General features: G+C 37.9%; 1 protein-coding gene across 2 annotated transcripts in view; it reads right to left on the reverse strand.

Moving 5' to 3' along the window:
- Positions 1-5,381: 5,381 nt before the first annotated feature.
- Positions 5,382-14,349, reverse strand: part of SPOPL (speckle type BTB/POZ protein like) — a 33,716-nt gene continuing 24,748 nt past the window's right edge. Inside the window, exons 8-11 of one of the 2 annotated variants that reach the window (XM_052675581.1) lie at positions 14,199-14,321; positions 11,875-12,017; positions 11,736-11,789; positions 5,382-9,622 (exon numbers count right to left, since the gene is read on the reverse strand). In XM_052675581.1, the coding sequence (XP_052531541.1) occupies positions 9,478-9,622; positions 11,736-11,789; positions 11,875-12,017; positions 14,199-14,321 (465 nt within the window). In that variant the 3' untranslated portion in view covers positions 5,382-9,477. Of the gene's footprint in view, positions 9,623-11,630; positions 11,790-11,874; positions 12,018-14,198; positions 14,322-14,349 lie in introns of both variants that reach the window. The other variant, XR_008204754.1, reaches the window with a different exon arrangement.

The raw sequence follows: 14,349 nt of genomic DNA on the forward strand, positions 1-14,349 counted from the left end.
GCCAGCTTTGCTATTCTGCTCGAGTATTTTGTATGGAATATTCAGAGGTGAGCATGACCAGGGCAAGCTGCCCCGCTACATACCGCATACTTAACTACGCCAGTGACAAGGCAGGTATGAAATATTTGTTGATAAAGCAGCTGAGGCTGCAAGCACTCCATTGCTTTGATAAAGCACATCTGAATAAATTGCCCTTCTGTAGCTTTCTGGCAATGCTGATTTCAGACATGCAGACTGCAGTCCTTGCAGGCTTCCAGGGCTCTGGCAGCCTCATTCTTCCACCCGCGCCAGATTCAGTGGTAGCTTCAATCACTAGCACTGAAACCTCACGGTTTAGGAGCATTAAACCAGTCACAGGCAGAACACAGCCCTGAATCCAGCCAGAAGCTTTCTGAGGGTCTACCAGCAACAAACTATCCCAATAAACATCTTATTTCAGATCCCACTTCATCCCATTTCTGTCCTCCAAGCTGCAGGCTGGAAAGCTGTGGAGAACGGGCAATCCTCTCACAAGAAGCTGGTGAGGACACAGCCACCCTTTGAGATGATGGGGCAGCACCAATCCAAGGAGCAGAATGCTGGAAGCTTATAGTGAACCATTTTGTTTGTTTCTACAAGGTTCTATCCTGCATTCATTAAAATCTCAAGGTATTTTTCTGCATTAGCAGTTTTAAAGCATCTCCTTCGCACAAAATCTGTTTCAGTTGATTATTCTGCCAAATATTGAGTTGCATTTCTTCAAGCTGCTGCTTCACATCTTGCCAATCCATTATAGATTTTTATCCTGCTGTTCTTTTATTTATGGAGAAAATATGTACTTGTTTCATCTCTTCTCTTTCCTCTGAATTAGCATTTGTATAAGAGGCAGGACTAATTAAGCAGAAACCAAGATGTTTTTAGAGTTAAAGGTTAAGTACCTGCAGAGCAGCATGGAAAGCTTCAGTTCCTATGCAGACGAAATTCAACAAAAGCAACAGCAAAAATACCCTACTGATTTTATACAGAATTCATATGATGTATTAGCACAAATCTCTCCACACGTGCACGTTACGAGCAGGGCAAAACTGAATGACATCAAGAGGTACGCAGACACCGCATGCCTACATTCCCCATCTCCCACTTAAAGAGCAGCTGAGAAGAAACCTCTTTACAGAAGAGCTTTAAGACATCAGTTATCCCCAGATTATTTCTATGGCAAAGGCATAAGAGGCTGTTCAAGGCATCCACCATATTCCCCCTGCTTAGCTGAAAATACACACTTGAAAAGCTGAAAAACTCCAACAGCCCAAAGAAATTACAGAAACGTGGCTCACCTTCATACACATATCTGTTTTTTAGAAACACTGGAGCCTGAATATGCAAATGATAAGAATGTATTAATTATCATTAGTCATTCCTTCACAAAGAGTAGAACTAATTGGAGAAACAATTTGAGAAAATTGAAGTACATGACAGAAAGCATTAAGATTCATTAAGTTTCAGTCTTCTGGTCTGTCAGCTTGTCAGAAGTAGATGTTTGCTATTTTGGCATTAATGGTAAAACACACTTTTCCTCATCTGTTATACAACGTAACTCCTCTTGTAGTTTGCTCTGAGCTGACTCAAGTTGATGTGATGTGTTTTCAAATCAAAGGCACTGCTACAAAGTGGATAGAAGTTCTATTTCCATGTCTTTTAAATGATGAAACTGAACGTGCTGGTATTTTATTATAAATCATTTGCAGGTATTATTATTTATATCATTTCAAAGATGCTAGCCCACATTCTGAGGGGAAAAAAAAAAATAAAAGGGTAAAAAGACAGAAAAGACTGCAAATCCAACAAGACATTTACAGGGAAAGGTCAAAAAGATCTCCATCCTGTTCCATATAAAGCCTTCAACCATAGCCAGAAAACACAACAAACTATGCAATGAGTTTTGGACATTATTCATCACAACAGGAACAGCCAGAAGCATTTTGATATTTATAAGTAACAGCAGTGAGGCAGCTTAGAAGTTGCCTGCATGAAGAAAGACATTGCAGCAGCAATCAGAACTGAACGGCTCTGGTCAACTTCAGCTGCACTTTTTTATCAGATTGTGCCTTCACCCAGTTGTTAAAAAGGGCAGTGAAATCTTACATCCGTGTATTTGATGCCCTCAGGCAATTCCTCCTGAGTTGTGCTGCTATAAGTGTTATTAATTAAAACATAAATAATTATAAAAACATCATAAAACACAGTCCTGCTATAGGGGAGAAATGAAGTCTTGGCACTGTAAGAATTCCCACGTGTCTGAAGGGAATAACCCATCTGTAAGATCTGACAGGGACAAGGTGAAAAACTTGTTAGACATCTTCTGTTTCTATTACAACAGGGGTGTGAGCTCTATGGAGAGCAACACAGCTCTTAATTCGGGGTGGCACAAGGACCCTACCGAGCTTTAGTCTTTGCTGAGCAGAGCAGGCCAATACTTCAGCTCCATGCTTCAGTAGCAGTAGCAGTTATCAAGTATTGAAATGAAACAACATTTCAATACTTGATAAACTTAACACAGCTGGTTCAGAAAATTATACATACATAATACATAAAATTCATTTTACAGCTCACACAAATTTATTAACTTAAAAAAAGAAAATACTGAAGTGTCTACTTGGCAATTAAGATTGAAGTGTGTTAGCCTGCAATTAAAATCTATGCTTTAAGAAGTCACGCTATTAGAATGCCTGGCATCCTCTCCAAAATCCATCTTTGCTACCAGAAATGGCTCAGTCAACTCTTCAGCAATGTGGGAAGTCACAAACCGTAGCTGCTTAAAATTCAGCACAAGTTGCCTCCCTTCTGATTAGCAGCACAAAGTCTGACACAGTGCAATTTATTTTCTACACGACTATCACTGCTAAAACATGAAACACACATAAGTTAGGCAAAGTACAGCTTTACACTCATCATATACGTGCCTGATTAAACTACAGTATCTGCACAGAAATATTGTTATGCTGCAAACTCCAGTAAGAATGCAGCACAAATGTGTCAGGTAATGTCTTTGAAGCAACAAGAGCAGCCTCTCTGCTTTACAGGATGGTCACCACGTATTCCTCGTGCTAAAAAGGCTGCTTCAAAATACTCAAACTCAAAACAACCTTAGTAGTTGTTCTACAAGATAAGGCCAAGCAAACTCTGCAAAATTATTTTTCCCCAAGCGCAGAATTACAAGCTCATTTATCATTTACACTTATTAGAAACCTAATTTTACACTTAAAGCACCAACTTCATATACGACATAAAATACAGTGATTATTTGGCAAACACAGGAATAGCACCTCTGTTCAAAAGCACTCATGAATCCTCACAGCTGCTTGTCTGTTTGCTTTGCCTAGATGCAGCAGTTCTAAGTAGAAAAAGCCTCCATCAGAGATCTGCAATTCTTCAATTTGGCTTCCACATGTGCATTTCTCCCAGCTTTCTCTTTGAGAACAAGGAGGAATCTTCAAAAAAGATGATGTAAGATGTATTACTCTGGGGGAAAATTAACAAAATTAGCAGAAATATCATTCAAAAATGCTACAGCTTTAAAGTGATTACTTCCTCTATTATCAGACAATCAGAAAGTTAAATATAAAGTTACTTCACGTATAACAGAAGCAGTTTTAACTTCAATGTAATTTACCCAAATTTGGAAAGTAAAATCTGTAGTGGAGCATGCAGTACTGTTGTTTAAATACTGCTGTTAACAAAAGTCACCTAAACATGGGAGAACACAAATATTGTAAGGTTATATTCTTCCATACCAAACACATAGCGTTCATTAAGCTTAGGTAAGTCAAACTTGCAAGATCTTAGAATAAATCTGAACTTATTAAGGTAAAATTAAGGAGCTACTGAATAGCCACGACAGCATGCAAACCACAGCCTGGACAAGTGGCACAGACACGCACCTTAGTTGGCATACACTACCTGTGGCTGCTTAGGCTGCACTCTGAAGTACTCATCTTCTGTTGGCAGTAATAGGGACTGCTCAGCAGGATATCAAACCACACTTTCAGCAGAGCTGGCAATGCTGCATAGTGAGAGATGCTTCTTATTTTAATATCTTTTAAAGAAAGAGGAGCTTTCTTCAAGGATCGCCCTTCACAAAGCTGCTGAAGAAAAGCTTTTTCATGTTTTAGTCAGAACAAGATTCATACAGATTACACTGCGAAATACTCAGGCCCATTTTCCACACAAAAGATTACTAGAGTCCAGTTTAGAAGGAAAACAGGTATGGTGTGTTTTTGTTTTTGTTTTTTTTTTCCCCCTAAATCAGAGATTGGCTGAGTTGTGTAGTAACCTGGTATATGATGATAAGATATGCATCTTAGAGAAAAAAATACTTTAAGATGACTAAGGGTATAACACAGCCTTCTTACAAAGAAGAAAAAGCACAACATCCTTCATCTCAAAGTTGAGCCCACAAATAAATTTGATTACCATTCACCATGCAACCCAGTCAAGTTCCACTGGAAGCTGCTGATGAGCTGTGATGGGACAAGTTACGCCACTGCTGCTATCAGTCCCACCAGGCACTTCAAACTGAATCACTGCAGAGCAGTGATTAAGGGATGCAAGTTTTGGGCACACACTGAGAATCTCATTAGTACCTTCACACAGAGAAGTGGCATTCCACAGAGACACTCAAGCCATCCCTGTAGCCATATTTGTTACCCAAATCATCTTGGGAATAGCTGTAATTACCAACTGTGCTACATTCTTGCAATAGCCAAGTAACACAAGGCAGTTAATTGCACTCATTCCAATGGCCTGTGTCACTGTACAAAAGGTAACCTGCCTTGATTCCATTTTTTCCCAGAGTCCAGTGTTCAAATTCAAATGCATAGAACAGCATATTAACAGTTCTACATACTTCATTAAAGAAATTCATTTACATGGATGAAAGCTCATGACCCATTCACATGGGTTATACTTACAGACCACTTCACCCATGTAAATGGGAACTGCACTGCAGTGCATGTGGTCATTGTAAACCTGTGTTCACGGACAGAAAAAGGAACTGTAGGTAAAGAAAGTCAGAAACCACAAGCCTCACTGAATAGCATCAACTCTCCCTCCCATTGAGCATCAGTTCTGACAGTGCATGCAAAAGGCAGCCATTTCTCAGGCCAGCAAGTTATAAACTATCCAGAGCTCCCAGATATTTGCAAGTGTCAATGCAGAAAAGTAATCAGTAGATTTCGGGGCAAGACAGCAACAGGAGCCTACCCAATGATTTCCAAAAGGACAGCAGTACGTTTTACACCAGACTGATACAGTGCTGGTAAAACAGCTTTCTGAAAGGACACAAAGTTAAGTAGCCATTGTGAACACATGCACTGGGGGAATAAAATACAAGCCACACAGACACGTTCTGTATAAGTAACAACTTTATTGTAACTTGATGTGCTGAAACGCAAAAATATTTTCAGCAACAAGGTACAAAAAGTATTTCACCATTAACATCAGCTGATAAAAAAGGCTGGATGGTTCGATACAACTGTTTACATATCTGAATTCTCTTAATCATCTCCACCCCAAAACAGGTCCAAGTCATTTCACTGGCTTGATTTCTAAAATAGGACTCATTTATCTTAAGCCTTCAAAAAACAGGTTACAAATACAGTGAAGTTCCTTGCAAAACACTTGAAATAGTGAATTCCCTTTACAAACATAGTCCATTTACTGTAAGCAGAAGCCAAGTTATGAAATTAAGTCAGTGTCTTGCTAGCTAACGAGCTAAGCTCTTTACTACAGAAGCTATCAACATCAGATAAAGAACATTCCATTCGTCAAAAAAAAAAAATCAAGATATTTTATTAACCAATAGTAAAATTCAGCGTAACTCAACAATATTTCAGGCAGCAATACCTCACACCTGCAATTCACTGTCTTATGAAACACAGTTTCAAATACTGCACGTCATTTTATTCTCCCAAGGGAGAAGCCTTCCCATGAGGATTTAAAAGGAATAATCTCCACGTAGGCCTTCTACTGACCTGTAGAAAGGTGAATTTTGCGTTAAACACCCATTGTTGAGAAAAACATCAGAACTAGAGTGACTTATAAAACTAACTTCATGTCCATGATTATCACATTTTGACACACACTCAGCTTGTAACAGCAAATATTTTCACATTTTCACAAAATAGACCATTATTCAACTTATATCTGTTATTCCACACTTTTCGCAGCGAAACTTAACTGCAAAAGCAGGAGTCAACATGCAACAGAGCTCAAAGGCATGATCTGTAACTTCTGTCTCAACTGCGTATCAAATACTCTCCTTCACCTTTAAAAAATACCTTTTAAAAAGATCTTGTTTCCTGTTAAATCTTCCCTTCATCACAACAGTTTCCTAAAAAGGCACAATGTGTTTACACTTCTGCATGCAGTAAATGGACTAGAAAATAAGGATTGTTTATTGAAGCCTCTTCCACCCAAAGCATCTCCTTAGGAGAGGTTCAAATGGAAACAAAATAAAAATAATAATATATATAATACATAATAGCATTTTAACAGCAAATGGAGTCCTTATTTTTAGAAAGTCATTCTTGACAAAAAACACCACACAGTCATACATACACACGCACACACACACAGGACACACATGCAGGGTTCTCCCCAGAAAAGTATGCAAGCGGTGGTTCACATCTATCCAAGGGAGTAGTGTTGGCAAGCCAAAACGTGGCACCTTCATACGATATATTCCTAATCTGTATACAAAACTAAGAAAAAAATCCTAAGATTTCATCCTGAAAAAGAAAAACCAACCCAAGATCTGTCCATCGTATTACACAGTCTTCTGTCTGCTGCACTTAGAACTGACAACTGATGCTTTGAGGGCAAGTGTTTGAGATGTAAGGGATGAAAACAAGCTACTGAATCCAAAGGAGAGGGCTGCAATTAACAGCGATCCCATCCCAGTAAGATAAGAACACCGCATGTGTTTAAAGAACAGAAGAGGTGAATTTTAGTGCACTCACTTAAGAATACAGCAACTGTTTTGCCTCTTTCTTAAGAGCTGACCAAACTTAAAAAGATACATAATAAATAAACCCAAATCCAATCAGATTACATGGATTGTTTTCTCTCCTGTCAGCGTAATGTACGGTATACACTGCCTAACTTGAAAAGTGGACACTTCACAATGTAGGTAATACCACAGCACAGTGTCTGACATTTTTTGGTACAAGTGTGCTATTAAGCTTCTGAAAAGAAAAGAAAAATCCTTGTAAAATCCTTAAGCTTTCCATTAGATTACTGTACGCTGTTACTTCAGATCAAGCTGATCTGGACAATCACTGCAGTACTAAATATTCAAGTCACTCAGTGTGCTAGGGCTGCAAGTTTTACTGGTGATGGGTATGAGGGTATGATGTGTTCTAACACGTTACACAGTGCAGCCACAACAGCACTGTTTTGGAGGGAACAATTATCTTCACATCTTGCTGTGAAAAATGCTTGTGAGACCTTATTTTAGATAAATATTTAAAAATTGATATAAGGATAAATCTCTGTAAATATATAATTTGATGCCTTACGTACTATTAAAGTTTCTGGTTTTACACTTTATCCATCATAAAAGATTTAGTTGGAAAGTAAGAAAAATGCATGTTTAGAGATTATTTTGTTAAGAAATTGGTGTGGGCATTTTTTCCAATTTGCCTTTGCTAATGGCCGGAGTATAAAAGTATACATTCTTTCCTCTAAAAACTTCATTTGGAGCAATTCATAAGAACCTTAATGAAATGAGGATGGAAAGAGACTGTAAGAGAGTAAACAATTCCTCCTCTCTGTTCCCTGCATAACTTTTTTTTTTATTTTTATTGTTAATAGGCAAACTAAAGCCTTTATCCAAACACGATCATAAATTAGGCGAGATCTCCTCCCAATCCCCACTGCTAAACCCAAGTCTTCCCAAGGAAGAAATGCAACACATCACTATTACAGTAAACTCCATGTAATAACTCAGGAAACATTTTGAGTGTGCACTACTGCAAACTTTTCCTCTCAATTGTAAACAAAGCTATCAAACACTGAGGAAGTTGGTATTAAAGCTAAGGTTCATGGAATAAAGAACTGGCCCATGACAAGCATTTTATAAACGTTTCATCCTTTTCACATTATGCAGAATTCCAAAACCATCCACAATGCAAGTACAATAACTGAAATGCAAGACTGAGCAAGTCTCTGCTTGCCGACACATCTGACATTTCAGGGAAATATTCCTCCTGATGCTTGTGGAGCTTCCCAGGTGCTAACAGAAGCTGTGCACACACTGAGATGGGGAAAGCCTCTCCTCCACAATTTTGCCTTCCACGTGCCTCTTTCAAATAAGCAGAAGTATTCTGTTACTTAAATATGAAAGCTTGCAATAGTCACCTTCAAATGAGTCTTAAAAAGACATGCCTTTCTTTTCTAACAAAACTAAATCCCATGTGGCTGTGGGCATCTGAAAACGTATCTAAAAAGTTAAGCCACAATTACCTGTACCTCATTAATTCATCAAAAGCAAAATATATATGTACCACACAACATACAAAAGTTACACGTTAAAAGTGCATATTAAGAATCCATTTGGCCCATTTTCTTCAATTTACATTTGGTCATTCTATGCATTCTTTACTTTTCTATGTAACCGTACATGTGGGATATATTTTTTTCCATATACAATACTTTTCTGTTTTCACATTGAACTCTTCACCTCTTGTTCAGTTCTGCATTAAATGTAAACTAGCGATGGACCACAAAGAAACACAAGCAAGAGGTTCATATTCTGTGTTTCTTTTCACCGTTTGGACAGCTTTGACACACACACAATAAGCATTACAAACTGTAATGAAAATACATTTTCGGGCCAAACCATTGCATATTTGCCCCCACAATGAAAAATAAATTATGTTCAAAGCAGTATATTGCCATAAATAGCCTGTAGGCATTCGCTGAAGGTAAACAGGCTCTCCCCATACACAGCACTTGTCTAGGGTACATTTGTGCCTCTGGTTCAAGTGCTTTCAATGAGAGGCTAGTTAAAACCTTCCAGTTAGCACAGGACCAAACTATAATAATCTTTTTTTCTTCTGAAAATAATGGAAGATCCCTTTCAAAAAATTAATCTTCAGTTATCAACTTTACTGCATTATGGAGCTAGTGCAATCCTGCAGAGCCTAGTCAAAAAGACAAGGCACATTAAAAAATAATAATAATAAAAAAATCAAGATACATTAAACTATATGGACTAGAGTCATTGAAGATAATTTAAGGCCTTTCAGTGAATTAGAGTAATCAGTCTAATTTAAAGCTGAGGATTAAACCATAAATTATCCATCTGAAAAGCAAACAATAGGCTTTTTCAGCTTCTGTTCTGTGGACAAGGATAACAAAAACTCTTGTTATGGTTTGTGAAAACACCTCTGGACATGGAGGAGTAGAGTCAATTCAGTTTCTCTAAGTCCATGGAAGATTTCAGGACTGTTTTAGCCGTTTGCGTGGAATGCCAAACTGTGGACACTGTGCAGACGCGAGTGCACGAAAGGCCTCTGCTACTAAGTGAGGGTGGGAGTGGATCATGGACTTCCAGCCTGCTGTTTCCATTATGTCTGTTGCTTGGCTGAAAACAAAAGTATTGAGAACAGTCACACACTTTTACAAATCAAATGCACAAACACACGGCGGAGAAAAGAGCAGACAGGGCAAGATTACAGTGGAAGAGCAGCTGCACATTACAAGACAGACATTATGAAAGCAGTAACAACACCACTGGGAAGCAGAACCAAATTCGGGTATACCAGTAACAGCGTGTGTAGTACACAGGCTACTCATCCTGCTCTGTTCAACACTAGGCAGACCTCAGGTAGGGAACTGTGTCCAATACAGAGCACAGTGTAACATAACCACCTTTCAATCACAAACGAAAAGCAATAAAAATGTTCAGATAACTAGAAGAAAAATAAAAGTTCATTGCTGAGAAAAGAAAACCAGAGGAAGACATGAGAATCTCATTACACAGAATACACTCAATGTGGGGGTGAAGGAAAGATGACAAGATGAATCAGCTGAAACTGCAGCAAAAATGAGTAGTTTGCGTACTAGAAAAAGTCATGAAGACAGATTAGCTGGGTGACAGCAGAACCCTTCAGTTAGAGATTGCAGTCTGAGTACCAGTGGATGACAGATACCTGGGGATATTCAACTCTTTTCAGTACAAGATCCCAGGTTGCATTCAGACTAGCTTTCAGCAGCCACTGTCAATTTTTAACAACAGATTTCAGCAAGCATCATATTGACATTCATGAAATAATAATGTATTTTCTCAACATATTTATATTATTTACAAAAAAGTCAATGCAATATTGTTTTGAAATAATATAAAGCAAAGCCATAACATTTACTCTGCAAACAAAGAATACTATGCTGGTTGAGACATGGGGCACATGGACACAGGATAAATTTGTTGTTTGGAACAAACAGCTTAGCCACTGATCCCAGACTTCCACTGCTGCATTTTCGTAAGAATCTTCATATTGTCTTGGGAAATTGTCAGGCATAAAGTTAGCATCTGATCTCTACGCTGTGTAATCTCTCTCAAAGAAAAGTTTTTTTGCGGATTTCTAATGCCAGCCTTTAATCTTCTGCTGCAAGTCAATAGAGGTAAGTGCCTTGAGCAATAACACCAACGTTTGGACATCCTAGTTCTCAGTCAGTTAAGCCAGGCCCTCTCAAATTGCTTCAGTTAAATCATCCGCAATGCATCAGGGAAATAAAGACAGCCAGTACCCTTACTAGCAATTATCCTAGACCAAAGCCAACTAGTAAGCTCCAAATCACAGGAAAAATAACACACCGACCAGTCCACGCTGGTCACAGAGTTTTATTAGTTTTCCTACTTCATATGCCACGATTTCTTTCTACCATACCCTTCCTTTTCCACACCATGCTCATTCGTGACACCTATGAAAATCAAGTTCTTCAGGGAAAACACTACTAAAATTACTGGTATAAGTACAAGTTCTTTAACTGTTCCGGAGATTCTGACAGCAAGAAGTAAAACCCTGCTGTCCTTTTACTACATTTCAGCTTACCACTATTCATTGTGAAGCTGGCTGTCTTCTGCTCCATGATTTACTTGAGCTGCTTTAAGTACATACTGCAATCAGTCCTACAGTATGAGGGACATATTCTCAACTGATCTTTAGTGCAGGCATGAGCACTTAGAGAATCAGTCAGATCAAGGGACATGACTGACGGGTTGTGTGGCCTCAAAAGTGTAAATGCTGGCACATGGGAAGGTTTGTTTGCAGTAACAAAAATGTTGCCAGAGGCATGAAAAGAAACTGCCCTTCTGTTTTTGGTAATGCTGCAGGCTCAGACTCATCTAAGCAAGTCTTGAAATCACATCAGAGTTGTCAGTGCACCAGGCACAACCTGGTTAACTGAAAGATTTCCTTTACTAAGGGCTGATGCCACTTTTCTCACAGCACTGACTCTTCCTAGGAAAGGGATTGAAACCTAGCTGTTTTTATGACCTCGCACTGGAGGGCAGTTAACTCCCCATATCATCTAAAAGGGAAGTCACAATCGTAACTGTGGTAATATCTGCCAAATCCTATTTTACTTACAGTGAGTGACAGGCCTCAGTAGTGTGGAAATGAAGTAACAGTTCTTAAGATCTGCAGTCTATGTAGCAGTGTTTGTACAGAACATCAGGAAGCAGGGAAACTTACTTGCTATTCCAGTTTTTCCCATCTTTACACCCAAGTTGTCTAAGAACACTGCACCTGAAAGAGAGAGCATGTGCTCATATTGAGAAGGTATGCAAAGCCTAAGTTAAAATATATTTAGATTCTCATTAACATTACTTGCCTGTTAATAAAGTCTATTGCTTGTGCTTTTAACTGTTCAGCGCTGTGCAAATCTGCGAGGATAAGGATGTCAGCAACATTTTCTACCGAGAGGTTACTACAGAGTGCTTCCTCACACATGACCTTCAGCCGTTCCAGTGCATACTGATAAAAGAAAAAACTACACTAATTATTGTTCAAACTTATTCTTTTTACCGTTAGTTCAAAAGACAGTTTAAGACAGACCCAGTCATGAAAACACTTAGTGTCTCTCAAGCTTAAGAGCCAACAGGAAATTCAATATGCTGCATTGGAGTCTTCAAATGGTAAGACATCAGGCTAGAAATTATTAGAAGGACTGAAAAAAAAAACAATCAACAAGAAGTAACTCATTTAAGAGTTTGTTTTCCTTCAGTTTGGCAAAAGAAGAGCAAGGAAGACACAGGTAACCTTATTAAAACCATCATCAGGTAAGTTTACATCTCAAAGCACGGGGCAAAAAGATGTACAAAGGAAAGTTTCATGAAACCTCTCAAAACAAAAGTATATTAGTCTGCTTGAAACTGGCTTGCTGTGAAGTTGCTTTTCTTCCCTCTCTGAATTTATTCTTTTAAAAACAACTACTTATAACTTTAACACAGTCTACCAGAAAAGGTATGTAAAACGTTTCCATACTATATTCTGCATGAATAAAATGTGCTTATATTTTGAAGGATGTCATACATTGAATAGGTTTCATTCAGCTGCATACACTTCTGCTGAAATCATCCCCAACCCATTTAATTTAACAATCAGTTTTCAAGACTGAAAGAAATTTTAGATGCATAAATGGCACATATATAGTCGAGTTGCCATCTAACACATTTTTATGAGTAACTGTACTATGCAACAAAAAAATGCCACTGAGGAAAAGTGAAATTCTTGGGCCAACTTTCAATGTTTCTACGCCTATGCATTTTTTACATCCATTTTTATCACTGCCCTATTCCACAGGATACTTCTATTTCGAGAACACAAAAGTTATGTTAACTCTGTACATACCATGTAATAAAGCAGTGCAATCTCTCTAGTAATATGCAGAACACTATTTTTAGTTTATTATTTCATACTCAGGAGAAATTGAAAGACTTTAACCATTACAAGAAGCTGAAGGTACCTCCTTACTCACTATCTTTACGCCCTGCTATTGCAGACTATTATGTAGCTTCACCTTAAAACATTCCCCAGAATCTATCAGTGTACTCAATAAAAGCCAGCATTCATAAAATGACACTGTTCCACCTTCCCACTTGGGTGTATAGAACTGGACAAAGCACTGAGTTTCAGAAGATGAGAGGCTGGCTGGTATTCATTTCAAATGAATACACGTGGTAAGTCACCCAAGCCAGGGCAGTGCCAGTTCAAAAATTCTTATTAAAAAAAAAGAATACTAAATTGCCAAGAAAACTTAATAATTGTTTCTTGAAATTAACTACTGGGATGGCTTACAATACTGCCACAGAGTTGACTACAAGAACAGGAAGCTTTGCCATCAATGTTTTGAGGATGTATTTACACAACCAATTTAGAAATCACACAAGTGGTTTAAGAAATTACCATACTCTGAACTGCAAGTGAATAGGTTACAGATTTCATATATTTAAAGGAACATTCTCTGAGCTCTAAGCTACTTACAGCTCCTCAAGGAGAGACAACTACTTGTCCTCTGCTGATAGCTAACTAAAATCTCAATCTAAGCTATGAAGGAGTGAAAAGAAGAAAGAAGGTATTGCATCAAGTTAAAAAAAGTTAAGACAACTCTAAGTTACAACTTCAGTGTTGCTTTAAGTCCTCTCACCTCGAGTAGTAAACAAGAGGAGGCAAGTAGATAATAATAGACAAGATTCCCAATGCAGAAGAGACTATGAAGTTTGTAGGGAAGACAAAGACCAAAGTTCTGAAGTAGTAGTAATTTTATGGAACATGGTTTATTCAAATGCTTGTGTAAATCCTCGTAAGGAAAATCAAGACCTAGGATAGATTTTAAGATCCACTTTTCCAAATGGGATCAATGGTCTCTATTTTTTATTTAATTAATTATAGTGTATTCTATTTACTATCCTTACTTATCCTTACTGTACTTACTTAAAGTCTGGAACACTTGAGTAAAGAAAAACTTATTGACAGATTGCTAAAATTCTACTGATAAAGAATTCTGTTCTTCCCATTTTTCTGTATTTCAGATGAGAACTTTCCTGTAGTATTTCAAAAATTGAAACATATATCAAACTGAAGGAAGATTATTATTTTAGAAGAACATTCCACAAACTAACATCAATTTTGAGACCTTAGGGATTAGTTACTTACTTTGTCTGCCGCTGCCAACAAATTGTCAGCCATTTTTTCAAGGTTTGGTGCTTTTCCTGTGTAAATGAATCTCATCATTTCTTTAAAAACTTCAGGGTCTACATCATTTATTTCCACACGGTTCTGGTAAAGGAAAAGAATGATTATCAAA

The sequence above is a fragment of the Tympanuchus pallidicinctus genome, unplaced genomic scaffold, assembly GCF_026119805.1.
Source record: "Tympanuchus pallidicinctus isolate F22 unplaced genomic scaffold, pur_lepc_1.0 scaffold15, whole genome shotgun sequence".
NCBI lineage: Eukaryota > Metazoa > Chordata > Aves > Galliformes > Phasianidae > Tympanuchus > Tympanuchus pallidicinctus.